This window comes from Miscanthus floridulus, chromosome 16, assembly GCF_019320115.1.
Source record: "Miscanthus floridulus cultivar M001 chromosome 16, ASM1932011v1, whole genome shotgun sequence".
Taxonomy (NCBI): domain Eukaryota; kingdom Viridiplantae; phylum Streptophyta; class Magnoliopsida; order Poales; family Poaceae; genus Miscanthus; species Miscanthus floridulus.
The window spans coordinates 107,105,670-107,125,012 of NC_089595.1; the positions used below are offsets into that span (position 1 = coordinate 107,105,670).

General features: G+C 48.6%; 2 protein-coding genes across 7 annotated transcripts; both read left to right on the plus strand.

The window, feature by feature from the left end:
* The first annotated feature begins 1,740 nt into the window (after positions 1-1,740).
* On the plus strand, positions 1,741-5,177 carry LOC136513742 (uncharacterized). 6 transcript variants are annotated; one of them, XM_066507701.1, is made up of 6 exons: positions 1,741-2,253; positions 2,317-2,530; positions 3,124-3,250; positions 3,367-3,468; positions 4,368-4,487; positions 4,843-5,177. In XM_066507701.1, the coding sequence occupies exons 2-6, from the start codon at positions 2,356-2,358 to the stop codon at positions 4,868-4,870; spliced, it is 552 nt and encodes a 183-aa protein (XP_066363798.1). In that variant the 5' UTR covers positions 1,741-2,253; positions 2,317-2,355; the 3' UTR covers positions 4,871-5,177. The 6 variants fall into 6 exon arrangements, 3 of the variants coding, with proteins under 3 accessions (XP_066363798.1, XP_066363799.1, XP_066363800.1); XM_066507702.1 differs by having other exon boundaries at positions 3,124-3,246; XM_066507703.1 differs by having other exon boundaries at positions 2,324-2,530; positions 3,124-3,246.
* An 11,137-nt stretch (positions 5,178-16,314) lies between these two features.
* On the plus strand, positions 16,315-18,381 carry LOC136512503 (myb-related protein Hv33-like). The gene is made up of 3 exons (XM_066506467.1): positions 16,315-16,930; positions 17,067-17,196; positions 17,341-18,381. The coding sequence occupies exons 1-3, from the start codon at positions 16,792-16,794 to the stop codon at positions 18,020-18,022; spliced, it is 951 nt and encodes a 316-aa protein (XP_066362564.1). The 5' UTR covers positions 16,315-16,791; the 3' UTR covers positions 18,023-18,381.
* The last annotated feature ends 962 nt before the right edge of the window (positions 18,382-19,343 follow it).

Here is a 19,343-nt window from a genome sequence, read left to right on the forward strand (position 1 = left end):
TACCAAAAAAGATAAACATCACAGATACCCTCGATCACATTTGGACGTTCGATGTGATGCACACTCCTTCACCTCTATCGAATGATTCTTAGACAATCCCATTAAGGGCATGTTCGGTTGTAAGGGATTAATTTCCCCCGTGGAACCAATCCACACAGCTGTAGGTGGGGAGATCGTTGAGGTGCAAGGCGCCTTTGTGGGGATTCGTTCCTCTACAGGTAGCCTCCGCACGTTCTGCTGCATGTAGCCTCCACAAGGATTCATTCCACGACTCTAGAGGCCTGGCTGGATTCCAGGCGAGGTGAAGGGGTTTCTGCTGCATGTGGCCTCCACAGGATCCTCGAGTGGGCTAAGAGTGCACACGTTTTAGGAAGGAACGGGGATTGAATCTAGTTCTGGGTACGTCCACAACCGAACAAGCCCTAAAGGTTTAGTACATCACAATTGGAATTAGTGCGGCTACGCATACAGGTGGTATATGAGTTTATAGAAGATCGTGTGTTATAGTTCTGACAAGGGAACGGGTAGAAGTGATTGGTTACAATGGGGAACAAATATTCAAGCACCCAATGCAATACATAAACAAATCATTTTTGTTAGTGGCAATGATATGTGTCCACACACCGTGAAGCAGTGGCTCAACATGCTCACGGAAGCCAAAACGAATGCCATAGATACCTTCAAAAATCTAAGTAAATATTAAAAATCAAGCACACCATTTTGCTTGAAATGGTACCGTAGCTTTTGTAGTTTTAGTTTCAAAACTACAAAAGCTACGGTTAAATTCTTCCAACGTTATATTTGAGGTTTCAGTTAACCTAATTTTTCTTATATTGATCCAAAATGAAGGATCTATGGACCTCCCAGAAACCTATATTTTTTCAAGTAGATGCTAAAAATAAAAGAAATCTTGTAATTTTTCAAGTAGATGCTAAAAGTCAATGACGACCCATTTTGCTTGGATCTAGCAGCATAGTTCATAGTTTTAAGATTTTGAAATTGTTCATAGCTCGGTTAAATTGTTTAGCCCCAAAATGTTTTCCAAAAAGCATGGAAAATCCATCTAAATTCTTGGTCTGAAAAAGTAGTGCTCAAGTAAAGTCCAAAGCCCCTTAACAAAACACATGCTTAAAAATTAGGTTTTAATGTGAAATCAGATTTAAAAGAGTTCAAACAAACTCAAAGTTTTCATGGATCAAACCATAATGTGTAGTGTTCTTGCAACAAGTGTGTGAACGCAATGTCAGCTCTGTATTTGATCCAGCGTGGTACCTTCGTGTGAGTGGTTTGTGGCCGAGGCCCATGTCCGAATTGCAATTAGTTTCTTCCGTTATGATGGCCCAAAAAGTACGTGTATTACGTAACGGGCCCCTTTACACAAGCTGCGGCCTGTTGGCTGGAATGCTAGGATCCAGTGTTGGGCCTTGACAAGAACTCAGATCGAACTATTCTCCGTTTGTCAATTGTAATCTAAAAAGAATTTGTCATTTGTCAATCGAAGTGGTGAGTGGTCAGCGAGCTGCAAAAACCTGACGAAATGAATGCAGGTATTTTGACTATTTGATGACATGGGGCTTGCAATTGCAATGCCAATCAGTATGCAGTTTGGACAATAATGCATGTGCATACACCCTGACACCAGCTGACCAGCTCCAAATCCATACCACACAATTCGGACATCCAGACACGACCAGGTTAGAGGCTTGCGGCGTCGCCCTCCAAACCAAACGCTAGCCTAACCACCATGCACGCACGTCGCCGTGAAGCTACTCATCGTGCGCGCCGGGCGAGCGAGCGCTCTCGCCCTCGCACTAGCATCGCAAGCAGGCAACTGCCTTTTTACTCCGGACCGGTAGCTTTTCTCTTTTCGTAGGCGAGGAATCCAGTTGCCCCCTCGCCTCCTATGCACCGCCGCGGCCGCCTCCGTCCAACCCTGTCGCCTCCTAGGCGATCTTCTTCCTGGCGACCCCATGATGTCAAGCAGCTGCTCCTCCACCGCGCGTATCTTCCGGGCGACCCCATTATGTCAAGCAGTCGCTCCTCCACCGTGCGTACCCGCTGGCTCACGGCAGCAAGGCCAACGGCAACGCCACCGCTGTCAGGGACAAGAGGGTCGGGTCCTTCAGTACTTTCTTCACCATCAACGATGCGCGCATCCCAGCCCGTGCAGACGGAGGTGCGCCGCCTCTGCCAGACCAGGTCTCGTCGGAGCCCGCGTCCACCGGATCCATCGAGCAAGGCCGCAGAATCCAGGTATGGTTGAGACACTCCCAAATCTTCCTATTGGATCGATTTATTTATTCCGTCTCCTTGCAGGATGCAGATCGAGAGAAGGTTTATCTGTGCCCTTATCCGATGCCTATGAATATGGATCTAAGTTGGCATATGTGGTTACTCCTTCCACCAATTAAATCCTTTGACTCGGAGGCGGAGGCATGCATCTGCTCACATCTGATGCTGGACCAGCGAAAAGATGCATCAATGCTTTTGTATTCATTACCAGACTCTATTCGTGTTCATCAATGTTCAGGTACAGTGCCTGGCGCTGTATTGTCTGTTTGCATGCGTGACTACTGCACGAATTTTCAGATATGAATTAATATTAATATATGAAGCGTATTCCTAATATACATGCAAAAATGCATATACCTTAATGCTAAGTTGCTTATATTATTGGTATTACGTATTTCTGTCACCGTTCCAGGTGTTGGTCTCACCATCTGTTTTCATGGTGTGCTGCATTACATGATTTCTGGTCACCATCAGGAGTGGTCCGTGGATGTCGTCTCTACAATGCTAGCAAGCAAAATGGCCTATTTAATTTAAATGTTCACTAAATACTATTAGCTTCTTGTCATATACCGGCCGACCGTAAATACTAATATATTTTTTTGAGTATATGCACATACTCTCCTAGATAGAGTATGTGCTCATACTCTGCCGCCATATATACCAGCTATATAACCTTGTGTTGTATATGTATCAATGCACCTCTGAGTATGTGTACCGTGTACGTACTCTGGTACTCATACTAATATATACGTGCTCCTGAGTCAACATGTATGTACTCATACTCCCTACAAACATGTATGGTTTCATACTCCTTATAAACATATGAAGCAGTGGCTCTCGGTGTTCCCGGTGCGATCGTGCATCACCGTGCGGGGGTGTGTGGCAGTCCGCAGGTGTGGCAGACCGCAGGTGCAGGCGGCTGCTGGCTGCATCATCGCGGCCAGGCACTCGCATGCAAGTACATTTGTTCTTCGTTGATATTTGACAATTTTGATTATGGTTTCAAAAGAGCAGCTCTGTTGGAGGCATACCAACAGAATATACCATCTATCCATATCTTGAGATATGCTACAGTTATGCAGATGCAAATAGTTATGAAGGCATGAAGCAAGAAATATTTATCAGAATGATGTCAGCATCTGGACCAGTAGGATTCTTGTGTCACCCGTCTGAGAGGTAAACCACTACTATTTTTTCTTTATTTTGTCATATCAATATGATGCACACATTATTTTAGCAAATTATAGACTAGGCATAACATTTCTAGAGAGGCCGGGCAATAAAAATTAGCAGCAAGGACTGGAGCTTTATTCTATGCTGCATGGCCATCTCATTAGTTTCTTCTAGATGCCGCAAAATTGTATTATTTACTGAAAAGGAAAGAGCTTTCCTATGTCTGTGGCAAAAAAAAAAATGAATGGTTGCTGAGGATATTGGAGTTGGACCTGTTTGTTTTCCGATATTATAGTTATTTTTTCAATTCTTCTTCTGTAGAGGAAAGATTTTTCCTATGTCTCTAGCAAAAAAAAAATGTATCTAGCCTGTTGTTTGAATGGGTGCTCAGGTGATTGGAGTTGGACCTGTTTGTTTTTAGATATTATAGTAATTTTTTCAATTTTCTTCTTCATTTGCAGTGCAATTTTAAGGCAGAATTTCTCTCCTTATTAAGCTCACAAAAAATGGTGCTCATTTTTTTTATAACTAGAAAAAAGGTGTTCATTGAAACCAGAGAGAATTTGAAAGAAGAGTAGCTATGATGGGTGGAGAGAATTTCGTTGTTCCTGCACATTGCTAAAACTTTTAAGGTAGCAAGTAAACATTTAGTTTCTTTGATTAACCTGGTTGTCTGTTACAGTTATAACACTAGCTTTACAACAGTCAATAATAATGATTGACAGACGCGTATGACAATTCTTATTTTGTGTTTTATGATTCAAAACCCACATGTGATTCATTTGTAATGCTCTGTTCTTTCCTATGATTCTTCACCTGATAAATTTCTAAACGCCAAGTAGTTAAACATTATTTGGTTTATCACTTTAGGGATGCCAATTTTGCTCCCCTTTTTATCCCAGGTTAACAATGCTATCGAAATGTTTGAGAGAATGGCGCATCATGGTGCCTGCGGTTGCGAGAAGAACACAAGAGACAGTGCCGACATCCTGGTCGCTCTGCCACATGACTTCTTCAAAGAGGTGAGCTTCTTTGAAACAAAAAGAAATAGAAGAAAGCAAAACTGTTTTTTTACTAATATTCAAGGTGCACGCTTAATGTTCACTATCTTCAAGGTGCTTCCCTTTTCTTACTAGAAAAAAAATTGTTTATGCTTTGATTTCATTAGGTTTCAGAGCTGAAAAGGACCAGGGAGTCCCCACTAAGCACAGTTTTGAGAATGAATTTTTGGCAAGAATTTTAATTTTCTATAGGGATAACAAAATATTGCCTTCGATTTGCTCTTAACAATTGTAAATGTGTAGCCAAATGACATTTTGGTTGGCTTATGTTTATATGAATAATTCTTATTCGAAGTTGTATTTCTTCATATTACAGGACTATTGTTTACAAAGTGCCAACTTAAGGGTTACTACTATGCAGACCTAGGTCATGAAAACTTTGAGTTATATGGCTCTAGTAAATACAAAACTTTGACACTCTTACACAAAAATTGTCATGATCATAGTCGGCGGATTGGAACCAATAATGGCAAGATTGTAGTAAGAAGATACGCTCCCATGCAGGCATCAAACTTCGTCAAACAAACTACAAGTTTTCATAGCCATCGACTTCTTTGTCCATCAACAATCAAAGAAAATCACTATATGGCATCGTCAAGCAGATGATGAGAGTGAGTCTAGAGGTAAGGTCATTGATCGAGAAAACATATGATGGAATTCACTATGATGATGAAGAGTTTGTAAAAAATGACATTGCTGTCCTTGTGTTTTTTATAATTTTTTTCATAAACACATGCGGAATATACATGTATACTAACAACTTCCACTCAAACAAATACGGAGTATACACTAACGGCAGGGACAGTAGAACTGGCGCTCCACTGGCACTTCAACATAGTTCTAAATGATCAAAAAAATGTTGGTTTCAAATAAACGTGGAAATACTAAAATAAGATGATAACGGCAAGCAAGCTAAAAAATAGCAAATAAAAACGACAGATGTTTTCTAGGCACGTACGTGCCGCATGTGCATTTTAACTGGTCCTGGTAAAAACACGGCCCCTTTCCGCTGGCTTTTCTCTTTTCGTAGGCGAGGAACACGCAACGAGAGCGAGCGAGAGCCCCGGACGGTCCCCAGGCGGCTTACTGTGAGCCTGAAGAAAACGCGAGAACCTCACGGCCCCCAGGCCTGTTGCACGTCCAACGTCGCCTTTAATCCCCCTGACAGAGTGACAGGAACCTCACGGCGGCGCGCATGGCCCAGGCGCGCGCCAGGTGTGAGACGGAGCGCGGCAGCGGCTGGGCATCAACGCCTTCCTCCCTCCCGCGCGTCGCCGTGGGCGCCGTGCGTCCGGCATCGGCGCTGGGGGGAGCACAGGTGTGCGCCCGTAGAAAATGCGAAAAGGAGGTGACGGCCATGGCCCGTCGCTTTCTTGGAACGCGCAAGCTACAACGATGCCATTGACGTCGAGGGGAAGTGGAAGGCGCCAAGGCGGGGGCGTCTTTTTCGCGCTGCAGGGACAAGCAAAGGGACATTGGAGGAGATTGGACATCCCCCGCCTGGTGGTGCCTGCATCCAGCATCCTTCTTTACCCTTACCTGGCCCACGCACAGTGTCGAATGAGCACGAGAAACAATGGATGGTGGTGGGCACGGTGATGACACCGCAGACAGTTGTGACGAAGAAGCAAAAGAGAACGTGTGGTATCTCGGAATCAATGTTGGACGCTCACATTGCATTGCCTCGTTCTTTTTTTTTTCTTCTTCCTTCCAGTGAACTCTGAATCTACTGCCTCGAGACGATCGACCACATGCGCGCACTCGGCTCGGCAGTTGCAGTTGTTTCTCACCAGTCACAAGATACCTTGCTCTTTCTTTCGACAGAGGGAGATGATTGATGGATGCTCCAGCTGAGTGAGATTCCTGAACCTCCCCATCTCCTCATAACCTCATCAGTTGACGCACGTAGGCCCCGTTCGCTTCGCTGAAAAAATAAACCGAAATATTATTCCGGCTGATTTATTGTGAGAGAAAAATACTGTTCCGGCTAAAAAAATAAGTTGAAAAGTACGAATTATACAAGTGAACAGGGCTGTCGGCGGCAGGCCGTACCGTGACGAAGATTCAGCACTAACGCACACTCTGTCACAGACCGACAGACGACAGAAAAAGATCGGCTGCTTCAGTTGGTTGCAACGTGATTTATCGATGGATCCCGTACGATGTCCTGGTCCTGCCGTTGGCGTTCAATTATCCTCGGCTAATCACGCTTGACTTACCAATTAAGCCAGCGCGACGCACGGCGGCCCTGACCACGATTTGCAAACCGATGCGTCATCTCAAAATCATCCGTTTTCCTGGCCGTGGTGGTCCATCGAGCTAGAAGCCTAGAACAAAACCGGAGACCCGCGCGCGCGCATCATCATTCCGGAGGGAGAAATCGCTGCCTGGCCTGCACCTGCATTGCGTCGTCCGTGGTGCCACGCCCACACGGTCCAAACGGGTCGGTCAGTTTGCTGTTCTCGGATTCCCCCAGCACAGGCATTCCCCCCGGGCCCGTCACCTTTCGTGCGCCCATGCAAAGTTTCAACCCCCTTTTCCCCCTTCCTAGCTACCAGGGTCCGGGACGACCATATCGGCATCCTCTCAGTCACAGTACGTTTGACGAATTATACCCAGCAGGTGCAGGCAGCAGGGCCGAGTGACCGACGTGCACCGTGCACGGGTTCCCTGCGGCGTCGCGCACGGCCGGCGACGTCTGCCTGCGCGGTACGATGAACCGGGCGAGCTCCATGGCGCGTCGGAGGCACGAGATCAACGCGGTCCATTCCGGAGAGGCGGAGACGGACTCATTTCAACGGAGGCAGATCGAGGAGGAGGTGAAGGTGGCCAAGACTGAAGAGCTCAGCTCACTGCAGAACAAGTGCAGCTAGAACAGACCAGTGTGAGGAGAATCGTCGGAGTAGCTAGCTAGCTGCCGACACTTCACCTGGTCAACCCTTTCGAATGAGCCACGCGGGCCCCGCCACCGCGCCGGGCATCGTCAAAAAAAAAGCAGGGGCGGGACGCAGAAGCTTCCGGCCTGAGCCTGCCTGGCGTATCTATCGGGCGAGCCATGGATGGGATGGACCCGATCGTCCTCGTCCCCCATGTAGGAAAGCAACGTGTGATCATTTCTCGCCCCCTGGCTGTAGCTGCTCATCATCAGGATTCAGGATGCGTGTGTGCGTAGAACAGAACGGAGCTGCCCGTGGCTGCCGCAGTCAGTGGCAGTGGCAGTGCCCTGACACTGACAGCGCGCGGCCGGCACGATCGACAGCGCACGCCCGACCCTTGTCCATGCACGCAGACAAGGCATCTGGGGCATGACTGCATGAGCAGCAGCAGCAGCAGCAGCAGGACGGATCGGACAAACGGATGTCTGTGCGCGTGCGTGCGTGCCAAGGCCCCTGCACAGCTGCAACGCAGCAGAGTCTATCCACTCTGCATGGTCTGCAGGGAAACTGCACACTGCAGTGGCACCATCCTTCGCAAAAGAAACACGTCTGCAGTGTTACGTTATGGCATATTGGCAACTGCATGGCCTCACTCGAGTCGACGCCCAACTCCTGTGCCTGACGCAATGGCCAACAACTGCTACTGATGACTGACGCACTGGCGCTCCGTTTGTGCGTTGCTGAGTCACCAGGCGCGGTTCTTAATTGCGTTTAATTTGCAGCTCTGAAAAAAAAAAAAACTACAGCGACAGCTTCGATCAGATCAGACAGGTTCTCTTCTCCTCCTCCTCCTCCCCCCATGAACTAACTGATGATGAAGGAAGCGGCGGTCCACATCAGGGAAAGATTTCATGGGAAGCAACCGACATGCATGCAACGCAACTACGCAAGGCTCGATCGGTCGCCATGCACCTCACAGCGTTCCCTTAGAATATTGGTTGCGCGAGCAAAGTGTGTGGCTGATGGGATAACATGATCTGGGCGAGATTGTTTGAGGTGGTTGCGCCTTTTTCACTGGGGAGTAATAATGCCTCCGATGGAGCCTGACGTCTACGGCGGCCGGCCGGCGACTCGGACTTCTAGATCGAGGTGGCATCCTGCGATCAATCGCCACAGCGAAAATTGCGCCTTTTTCACTGGGGAGTAAGTGCTTGTTTAGTTTCAAAAAGTTTCCCAAAAAGTGTTAAAGTAGCCATCATATCGAATTTTGCGATACGTGTATAGAGCATTAAATATAGACGAAAAAAACCAATTACACAGTTTGGTTGGAAATTGCGAGACGAACGTTTTGAGCCTAATTAATCCATGATTGAACACTAATTGCCAAATAAAAACGAAAATGGTATAGTAGCTAAATTCCTAAAATTCGCAAACTAAACACGCACTAATAATACCTCCGATGGAGCCTGACGTGACGGCGGCAGGCCGGCGACTCGGACTTCTTGATCGAGGTGGCATCCTGCGATCAATCGCCACAGCGAAAATTGCGCCTTTTTCACTGGGGAGTAATAATGCCTCCGATGGAGCCTGACGTCTACGGCCTCTGTTCAAGAAAGAATACGACTGTAGGATTAATTTGGTCAAGTTTATGATAAATAGTATTAATATTTATGTCTTCAAATAAATTTATTATAAAAATATATCATATAACGAATTCAATAATAGTTATTTTGTATAATAAATGTTATTACTTTTTTATATAAATTTAGTTAAAATTTAAATTGTTTGGCTCCTCAGAAGCGAGAATTACATTCTTTTGTGAACGGACTCTCATGGATCGCTTGGGGAAGGAAAAGAACACTGTGCAAGGAACCGGAGCTTCATCCACGCTCGATCGACAACGGGCCGGCCGGCCGGGCTCTGAACAAAAGAAACCGTGCTGTGCTGTTCATCTTCTTTTTCACTATTTGTTTTTCTGACGATGAAAGGCACTGCGATTCTGCTTCCTTGTCTCTTATAAAATTGTTGTTGGAAAGAAGAAAAAAAAAAGGAATCTCCAATCTCCATGCATATATCGTGATTGCTTGCTTGCAGTTTACATTAGGTCATTAGCTACGCCTATAGGGTCTGTACTACTAATAAGTTATGCCCAGCTGTACTGTCAGTGAAATAGTGGCGCAGTATGAAAATCTGCTCGGGTACTGTTGTACAGATATTCATTTTTATTTAGCAATTAGTATTACTAATTAGGCTCAAAACGTTCGTCTCGTGATTTTCAATCAAACTGTGCAATTAGTTTTTTTCATCTACATTTAATGCTCCATGTACGTATCACAAGATTCGATGTAATGGGCCGTAACACTTTTGGGAAAACTTTTTGGAACTAAACAAGGCCACAATCGTCAAGATTCTGAGAACAGGAGCTTCAACAGTTGGGCAAATCAATCGACTGAATGATTTGTCGGTAAGGTCGATTCGATCATAAAGTATATCACCCCTGAATTGATTCCCCTTCTAGATTGACTGCCTATATGGAATAAAATACGGTCTATCTGACAAGCCAAAAGTAGCAGCTATCAGCTGCTACCCCCATCACTGAGCCCTTGTTTAGTTCCACCCTAACTTCCAAAAAGTTGCTACAGTATATGTCACATCGAATGTTTGCGGCCCGTGCATAGAGCATTAAATATAGACGAAAAGAAAAACTAATTGCACAGTTTGGTGGAAAATTGCGAGACGAACGTTTTGAGCCTAATTAGTCCATGTTTGAACACTATTTGCCAAATAAAAACAAACGTGCTACAGTAGCCCCAAAATCCAAATTCCTACCACTAAACACAGCCTGAAAAAGATTGTGCAGGCTAAATAGTAATTCTGATTTCTGAACAAAATCGTTAGTTAAGTGTATAGTATAGACATAGACACATATATAAAATGCCAGTAACCTTGCAACTATAGGCCACATATATACATGCTTTCTTAGGTTAGTATAGGTTTTACACAGTAACTAATTTCAATTACTATATTCACTTTTAATTAACTAAGAAATAAAAAATGGACATTGTCGTTTGCCGTACCTTGGCAGAAACAAGAATTAATGAAGTGATTTTTATCTTCGAAGAAAAAAATTCTAGGGCCTTGTTCACTTTGCAAATTTTTTGAACCCGATGAATAGTACCACTTTCGTCTTATTTGGCAAATATTGTCTAATCGTGGACCAACTAGGCTCAAAAGATTCATCTCGTGATTTCCAACTAAACTGTGTAATTAGTTATTTTTTTACCTACATTTAATACTCCATGCAAGCGGCTAAAAATTGATGTGATGAAGAGAGTGAAAAAACTTGGAATTTGGATGGCATCTAAACAAGGCCTAGGGATAATTCTAGCCTTCGTAAGAAAAGGGCAGGCTAATTAAATTAGGTGGGCTAGCTATTAGTACACGGTTTGGTTTTGCATGGCTTGAACGAACGCTACCCGGCCGGCCATTGTACCGAACGGCTTAATCATGCAGGTTACTCACGCAAGGCAAGTGCACATCACGCTATCTGTTGTGATGGCAACGGCATGGCACTGCACACCAACCTCCGTCGCCGTGGACTCATAAACAACCAACATGTGGCTGCTCATATTTCTAGTTTTATATCATTGCGAATTTGATATATGTACTATATATTATATATGCGACCCCAAGTATTAGTTTGCATAACTTCAAAGAGGAGCCAACATGATGCATGCTGCTCCCCTCCCTTTTTATATGCTTTCCTTTTTCACCTTCTCTCTTTCCTTTCTAGAGGAGGCAAGTCAAGATCAGGGCCTCGAGTAAGATTCTAGCCGGATCTTTTTGTCCACAATAGGGACATGCACTTTGTAGACACTAATCGAGTGGCAATTCTACGTGTTCCCGTAGATTCGGCATACGACGTACAGCCTGTTCGCTTGTTGGTTTCAGCCAGGGCTTATCAGGCAGCCAACAGTATTTTCCTCTTTCCACCAGTCGAGCTTATCAGTCCAGAAACCAACCAGCGAACATATCGGTAGTCTAGTCATTATAATAACATTATCACATATGACATATATGCGGTGTGCTGTTGCTCTTTATCTTCGTACTCTTCTCCAATCGAACATATCAATCCATTAGGACATTGACACGGTCAGCCAGCAATGCGAATATCTATAAAAAGTATATTTTAAATGAAAATTGGTACTCCTTATGTCCTTTTGTACTATGTACGGCATTAATTTGTTCAATTTTGAACTAACTAACATCGTATAAACAAGGGTATATATACTATAAGAATACTTTAATGATTAATCTAGTATGCTACTCTTGTGTTGTCAAACTATATAAAATTTTAGACTCACACGTAAGTAAAATGTAAAAATAAGTTTGACTTCTCACAAATATATATAGACTTAGGTTTTCGACAGGAGGAAGCAGAAGGATTTGTGTAGTGTGTTGGCTTTAGATAAAGTACACACAGATAAAAGAACGTCGCAAGCTGCTACATATATTGATTGTACCATGATACGGTGGTGTATATTAGCATACAGTACACATGCAAACAACATATATATGCTACTACCAAGCATGCTGGAGTTTTCTTGAAGAAATGAAGAGAGCAAAAAGGTACACACACTGGAGTCGAGTCGTCATCAGTCAAACAGATTGATTGTGAAGAAGCTGTAACTGCATGACAAGCAAAATGATTATCGTCCTTGAATACACAGTTGGTGTAGTGAGAAGTATATAGGTGACAGTGCAAACTAACCGGTACGGTGATACTTGAGGCCGGTCGTGAATTAATTCCGAATCATTTGCATGCGGCTGCATCTGGAATTAGTAGTAGGTCGCGCGCTCTAGTCGTGCGGAGTCATTTGTCCATGAGTAGAAGCACTCACCGGTCAGTAACCGACAGCTTACACGTTTGGGCGAGATGATTAGTACACGGGCTTTTTAATTAAAGCAGCAGTCGCGATCCCCGTTCTCCCCGCCGTGCCTTGCCTTTTTTTTTTGTTTGGTTTGAAAATGGCACACACTGTACTGTGCGTAACCGCTGCACAGCTTGGTGGGACAACGAAAGCCCGCCTACCTTGGTGTGTGAAGTAGCTTCAAGCTTTGCCAAAGGAGCAGGACAGGCTGCAACGCATGCATGCAAGCCTATACATGGATGCATCATGCATTGCATTGCAATGTCCCAAAGATATCGCATCGGATGGGCTAGTGTAACGGAGTGCATATGCCACACCAACAACTGAAACAAACCGCTGCCACGCATATATACATTATATTCCCGATCGATTCTGTTTGCAGCTGCAATTTGTGCCGAAATTAAAGGGAACCAATAAGCAAGTGATGACGATGAGCAAAGTGGTGGCCGAGGCCTGTCATCAGCATCATATGCCGCTAAGCTCTCCGGATCTCGCATTACCCTGAGAGGCTGAGACTGAGAGCCCGCCTGGCATGGCGTGGATTTCCTCGTACGGATGATCCGGGGAGACCGATGCATCACATGCACGCGTCGGTTTCGCACGAACATGGGAGCGAACGCGCGCGCGAGAGAGTAGTACGTGGCCCAAACGCGAGCAGAGCAGCAAGCAGGGCAGCAGGTGGCATTGTGGCAATACCAACAACGAAGCGAGGCCGACGCGTCCCGCGGCGGGCATACGTCTACGTAAACCAACCAACGGCAACGGCCGCCTCACCAGCTACAGCTGGCCACGCCATGCAAACCAAAGCCACCGCCCCCATCGTCTGTTCAGCTCCTTGTTCGTCCGTTGTTGTTGTTGTTGCAGGAGTAGTCCAGCAGCAATTCTGGCAGTCACCATGCAGAGCGCGCGCGCGCCTACTGCTCCTAGCCTCCTGGGTACATACTCCTAGCTAGCAGCGCTTCGTACCTATCGATCGTACGTACGTACCTGATCGATCGTCCAAGTCTTGGACCATGCTGGAAGCAACAAGCGAGCATGCATGCCCTTGATTGGCCTCTATCTCGCGTGCCACGACCGCGCACGTACGAGCGAGCGGCCGTACGTACGTGTCCGGCCGGCCGGGACGCTGCACGCATGCGCTCTCGCGCGCGCGTGAGGCGCGGGGCCGCCCGAGCCCGAGCCCGAGCCCGAGCCCGCGACCGGCCACCTAACGGCTAACGCTAGCTAGCTCCATCACGTACGCAGCTTTCTCCAACTCACGGCGACCGAGCCCGCGACCGGCGAACGAACGGTGCCGCGAGAGCGTAGGCTCGCTTTCTCCAACTCACGCTTCCTCATCCCCTCCGACCCCCCTTGTGGTCGATCGTGGGCTTTGTGGCTTTGTGACAAGCACTCGGATCAATCGGCTAGTAGTGCAAGTGGTAGCCAGTAGGCGCTATCATTCGCCGTTGCTCCGCAAGCTACGTACGTACCTGCACCACGGCAGAGGCATCAGGAGGCATCCAGTAGTGGCAGCACGTTCGTAGTCGTACCTACTACGCGCTAGCTAGTACGTACTCCATACACACAAGTTGTGTGCGATCGATCGATCACCACGCATTGCCAGGCTACTATAGCTAGCGTCCGATCTCTCTCGATTGGTTTCGAGCTGTACAGCGACACATGTTTTCTTCCAAAATTTGGATGCATGGCTCCGATATGATCCGTGCACGGGCGGCCTGTCTGCAATGAGAAAACGGTTGTTTGTTGCCACCAAGAACGCGGCCGGCAGACCTACCGCGCTCGCTGGAACCCCCCGCAAAGCATGTGTTAACGTAACTACCCGTGCCAAAACAAAAACTTCAACGCCATCTTCTGATGCGCTGGACGACGGCAGCAGCTTTTTTGACCTGCCGCTGCTAGGCCGCTGCCGTTTTCTGGCCGGAACGCTGGGTGATTTTGGCGAATCGAATCGACCGATGGATCCATCGGTCGCAGGCTCGCGGCTGGTGGACGAAGCAAGCTAGCTAGCACATGGCCACGGCCACACCCGCGGTGCCGTACAGTGCAGGCGACTCGTGCGCGCCGTGCTGCTGCTGCTGCTTTCTTGCTTGCTTGGGTGTCTTTTTGCTGCTGTGGCTGTGCGCCTGTGATCGTATCCAACATCCATGTACTCACTCCTGCCTGTGTGATCACGCACAACTGCCGTCTGTGCAACATCTGTACGGCGACTGTACGCGCGCGCGCAGGCCTCCTTTTCCCTTCAAGTACAAGGATGAGATCGATGATCTAGCATCTGATGGGACCGTGCTGCCCTGTTGTCTCTTGTTCTTGTCTGCACCACATGATGGCTCCGCTCAACTCAAACCAAAGTAACCGTAATGCATGGTAGTATTTCATACTCACGTTCAGTACTCGGTAACTGTCAGTCTCAGGCTTCAGCTTTTCTTGCTTCGTTTTCTTATGTTCTTTTTCGGACATTTTAGTATTGAAGCCTTGAAGGACCAGCTATTGGTCTAGTGGACACGAGTTCCACGTAGTACGAACTTACTGAGTATTCTTTCACGCACTAAGGTCCTTTTCTGAAATCTGAATATATATTGAGGCAGCACTAATGCCAACACCCTGACGCATGCTTACTACCACGTCCACGTACTAATGAACAAGTGGCATGGTGAAACGAGAGCTGAAAGGAAGAGGACGAGGAAGGTTAAATTTTCTGAACGCTTTTACCGTTTACGCTAAACATGCACTGTTTGACTGTTGTCGACGTCGCTTCTTTCCCCGACACTGAAATGATTGGGCGAGCGATTCATCACAGCCATCCTTCAGAAGTTACCACCAGCTTAGTACGCGCATTTCCTGTCAGTTTTCTTTCCTTCTTTCCATCTCAACTACAGCGAGGTCATTAACGAGAATGACGCGCATGTGTTGGTACTTTTGCTTGAGTACATCTCACAATACACTGGCAATCGAAAGCCAATCCACCAGTAACAAATCTGCTCATGCATGTTGTACTCTCTGCAGAGGAGTACTCCTATACTCCTCCTATGTGTTTACTGTCAGAACAGATCGGATCCACTGCAGACGGGAGATCATCGAGAAGGCGAGATGTTAAATCCGCTGTCATCACTCCCTGAGGCTGCGGTGAGTGAGTCACTCAACGTGACGACCCCCAATTTCTTCCGGGACGACAGTGCAACCCCAACCGTCGGCGGCGGCCGCTATCGGCGGATTGACGGGGCAGACACCGGCGATCACCCGTTCTATTTATTTATTACTATATATAAAAAACTTACTACGTCAGAATCTGACGGGAAAAATCTCCGTAGACGAGGCCACGATCGAATGAGTAAGCTGTAGACGAGGCGACGAGGGCAGGGCATACATGTTCGTGCTGCAGGGTGACGGACGGACGGGATGGGACGCGGAGGTCGGCAGGGAGGCCATGGCCATTTATTTACTAGTACACTGTACACGCGACGTGATTGGTGAGGCCGATCGAGATTAGCGACGTGATTAGCTAGCTAGCCGCCTGGCCCAAGAGAGACCGGGCACTCGGGCCGGGCGCGCGGCTGGCTTTGGTTGGCCGCCGGCTCCGTGGCGCTCCGCTCCGTTTCCACAGTGGACCAGAGCACGCTGGAGGAGCGCTGGGCGAGTGAAAGGAAAAGGAAACGTGACGACGCGATGGGAGGAGGAGGTTGTTTCGCGTCGTACCAAGGGCGCGGTCGCGATTAATTAGACGTAACTCGCGAGTCCACGGGGCGCATTCATGGCTGGTTTTCTCTTCCACAGTTGCCATCAGCAGTGTTTAGTCACTCGTAACAGGGTGGCAAGATCCACTTACGGATGATTCAATAGTGTTCTGTGAGAGAACAAACTGAAACAAGTTGGAAGTAGTTCAGCCGAACAGGCTGATTAGAGGGGAAAATGTAGTACTAATGCAAAGGCCATGTCGCCAACTAACGCCGTGTTAAGGAGAGAGGGGGAGAACCGGAGAAGTTGCTCTCTTTCCTCTTTCTCTCTCCATTGCGGTGGCGAGCCAGGAAAGCTCTCTCTCTCCTCTCGCGTCCAGCACGGCGCACTATTTTAGGCCGCTATGGCGCCCACCATCTCTCAGAAACGGGAGGGAGTCGAGGTATCTTAAGCTCCAATTCACTGGTGCGCGCGAGCCCGGACGGGCGCACTGCACCTTGCTTAGAACCCACTTGATCGCTGCCTCACCTTGTTCGTCTCTCACCTCACAGGCTCACACCAGTGAGAGTTGAGTGTGTCTGTGTCTGTGTGCAGGGCTGCGGGCAACTAGTTCTTGGTACGCACGCTTCCCCATATATACCCCCCCGCCCATACATAGAGCTAGCCACAAGCAGCCACCGATCGCCATTGCAAGTGGCAGCGGTCGATCACCGACGTTGCCCGTTCTCTTAATTTGTCGCCGTCGTCGTCGGAGCAGAGAGAGAGAGCGCGCGGGAGGGGAGAATGGGACGGCTCTCCTGCGGCGGCGGCGTGCAGCCCAAGCTCCGCAAGGGCCTCTGGTCGCCCGAGGAAGACGAGAAGCTGTACAGTCACATCATTCGACACGGCGTCGGCTGCTGGAGCTCTGTCCCCAAGCTCGCAGGCAAGCAACACAACAAGCTTACACACTCTCACTGTTGTATCCATCAGTCTGTCGTCGTCGTCTTCCTTGTACACTGCCATCCATGGCGCGCCTTGCCTGAATTGCCTTCTCGCTCGTTGTGGTGCCGTGCGTGCAGGGCTGCAGCGCTGCGGCAAGAGCTGCCGCCTGCGTTGGATCAACTACCTCCGCCCGGACCTCAAGCGCGGCAGCTTCTCGCAGCAGGAGGAGGACCTCATCGTCGCTCTCCACGAGATCCTGGGCAACAGGTCGGTAACAGCCATCGCAATGCATTCGTCCAGCCTCTCCCGCGTGTCCGCAATGCGGCGGAGGGAGATAGCTAGCATTATCAAATTGGCAACTGTGTTCGTGGTCATGGCCGGCCTGATGGACTAAGCGAATTGTTCATGCAGGTGGTCGCAGATCGCGTCGCACTTGCCGGGGCGGACGGACAACGAGATCAAGAACTTCTGGAACAGCTGTCTCAAGAAGAAGCTCCGGCAGCGGGGCATCGACCCGGCCACGCACAAGCCAATCGCCGCGGGCGCCGCCGCGGAGGCGGGCGCAGCGCTGCCGGACGCTCGGGACCACGACCGTAAGCCCGGAGGAGCCGACACCGACGCCGACGGTCTCGCCCAGAGCAAGCAGCAGCAGCCGGCGGCGGCCGTGTTCGACCCGTTCCCGGTGACCGACTTCGGCTTCGACCTGGGCGTGGCGGCATTGTACGGCGGCCCGTACGGCGACGACGACGTCGGCAAGGCGTCGACGGACGCCGGGTTCGTGGCCGACTACAGCAGCGTGCTGGACGTGTCGGAGAACCTGGGCTACGGGGAGAGCTCCAGCAACAGCAGCAACTGGAACTGCGGCGCGGAGATGAGCAATGCCGTGCTCGACAGCGAGGTGCTGCACTGGGCCTCCGGCGCCGCCGCCGCCAAGCCGGAGCCCTACACGGAGCTGGAGCAGCAGCAGCACAGTGGAGGCTACGCCGGCGGGGGGCAGGCGGTGGACGACGACGCGCTGGAGCACAAGTTCTTGCAGCCCTGCGGCCAGGAGCAGAGCCTGGCGCATTTCGACTTCAACTTGGAATACTTCTGAACTCTGATCCTTTTTTCTTTTTCTTTTTGGCCCTTCATTCATCTTTGCCTGCCTTTCCTCCCTGAATTATCCACCCATTCCCCTACGTTTTTACAGACAAGAGGAAGAAGAAGACGCATTTGGAAGATTAGGGATTGTATACGTAGTAACCAATATGTTAATTTTGTCTAGCCCATGATACACACACTCTTTTTTCTTTTACTCCTTTTCCGTATACTCTGCTCCTGCTTGGTCAGAGGAACAGAAGACATTGGTACATACGAGATTATTGTGTACTACACTATATACAAAGGTGTTTCTTTTTTGTAAAGAATAAATAAATTAAACCTGCAGTTATTTCCCTTGTGAAAGTGAAACGAACTTCACTTGTAGGAGTACCACAGAAAGCACCTGTACTTATTTTTCCTGAATTTTTGACTCCTCTTGACGGCCTTACTGTTATTTTCTTACTCTGATCTCTCTCTCTCTCTCTCTCTCTCTCTCTCTCTCTCTCTCGTCGGGCTGGAGTACGTGAAGGAGTTAGCCAGGCTTGCTGAACGGTTCTTGCTTGTTTACGTTACGCCGGTTGCTGTCGCGCTTTTATCCTTTTGTCCTGATTTGTGTCTCACGAAACCAGAGTGGAATGGAAGGTGGTGGTCGCAGCAGCAGCAGCGAAGTTTGTGTTTGTGACAGCAGTGCTCTCCTCTCCTGCAAGGCAGGGCGATGAAAAATATTCAAACCAAAAATATAGCCGGCCATGCCAATGCAATGTGGTTTGGTTTATTATCTCGGCGACGGACGGACGGACGATGCTTGCAGCACACTCCCGTTGTTAAAGACGGCATTGGCTTGTGGGCGAATCCTCCCCCGGCTGCCCGGCAGCGTCCCTTTCGCCAAGGTCATCACGTCAGTCCTAGGATCGGAGGGGGCTCGATCCGCCCCTTCACGGTGCTCGACTGCTCGCGTCGCTCGGATAGGATCGACAAGGACAAATCCGATGGCTTCACTGTTGTTGACTAATGGCCACAGTTACGCGCGGCTACGATCCGTCTCCATTTCCACAGGCTACTACTACTAAGCTGGAAGCTATAGCTAGCTACTGCAGGGATGGACGTGTCCGTAGGGGAATCAATGGGCGCACGTCAGTTTTGTCGCTCGCCATGGCAATGGCATCACCAGATCACCTCGTCCGCTCGTCGTGCAGCTGCAGGCTGCAGCGGACGTCGGGAGGGAGAGCTGAGCTGTAAGCCTGATGTAGAGGGGAGAGCGTTGGGGCCAGACGATCTGGGCCGCCTTTGGAAGGCGAAGGCCTACTTTTGCGGGCATCATTTTTGGGCCAGCT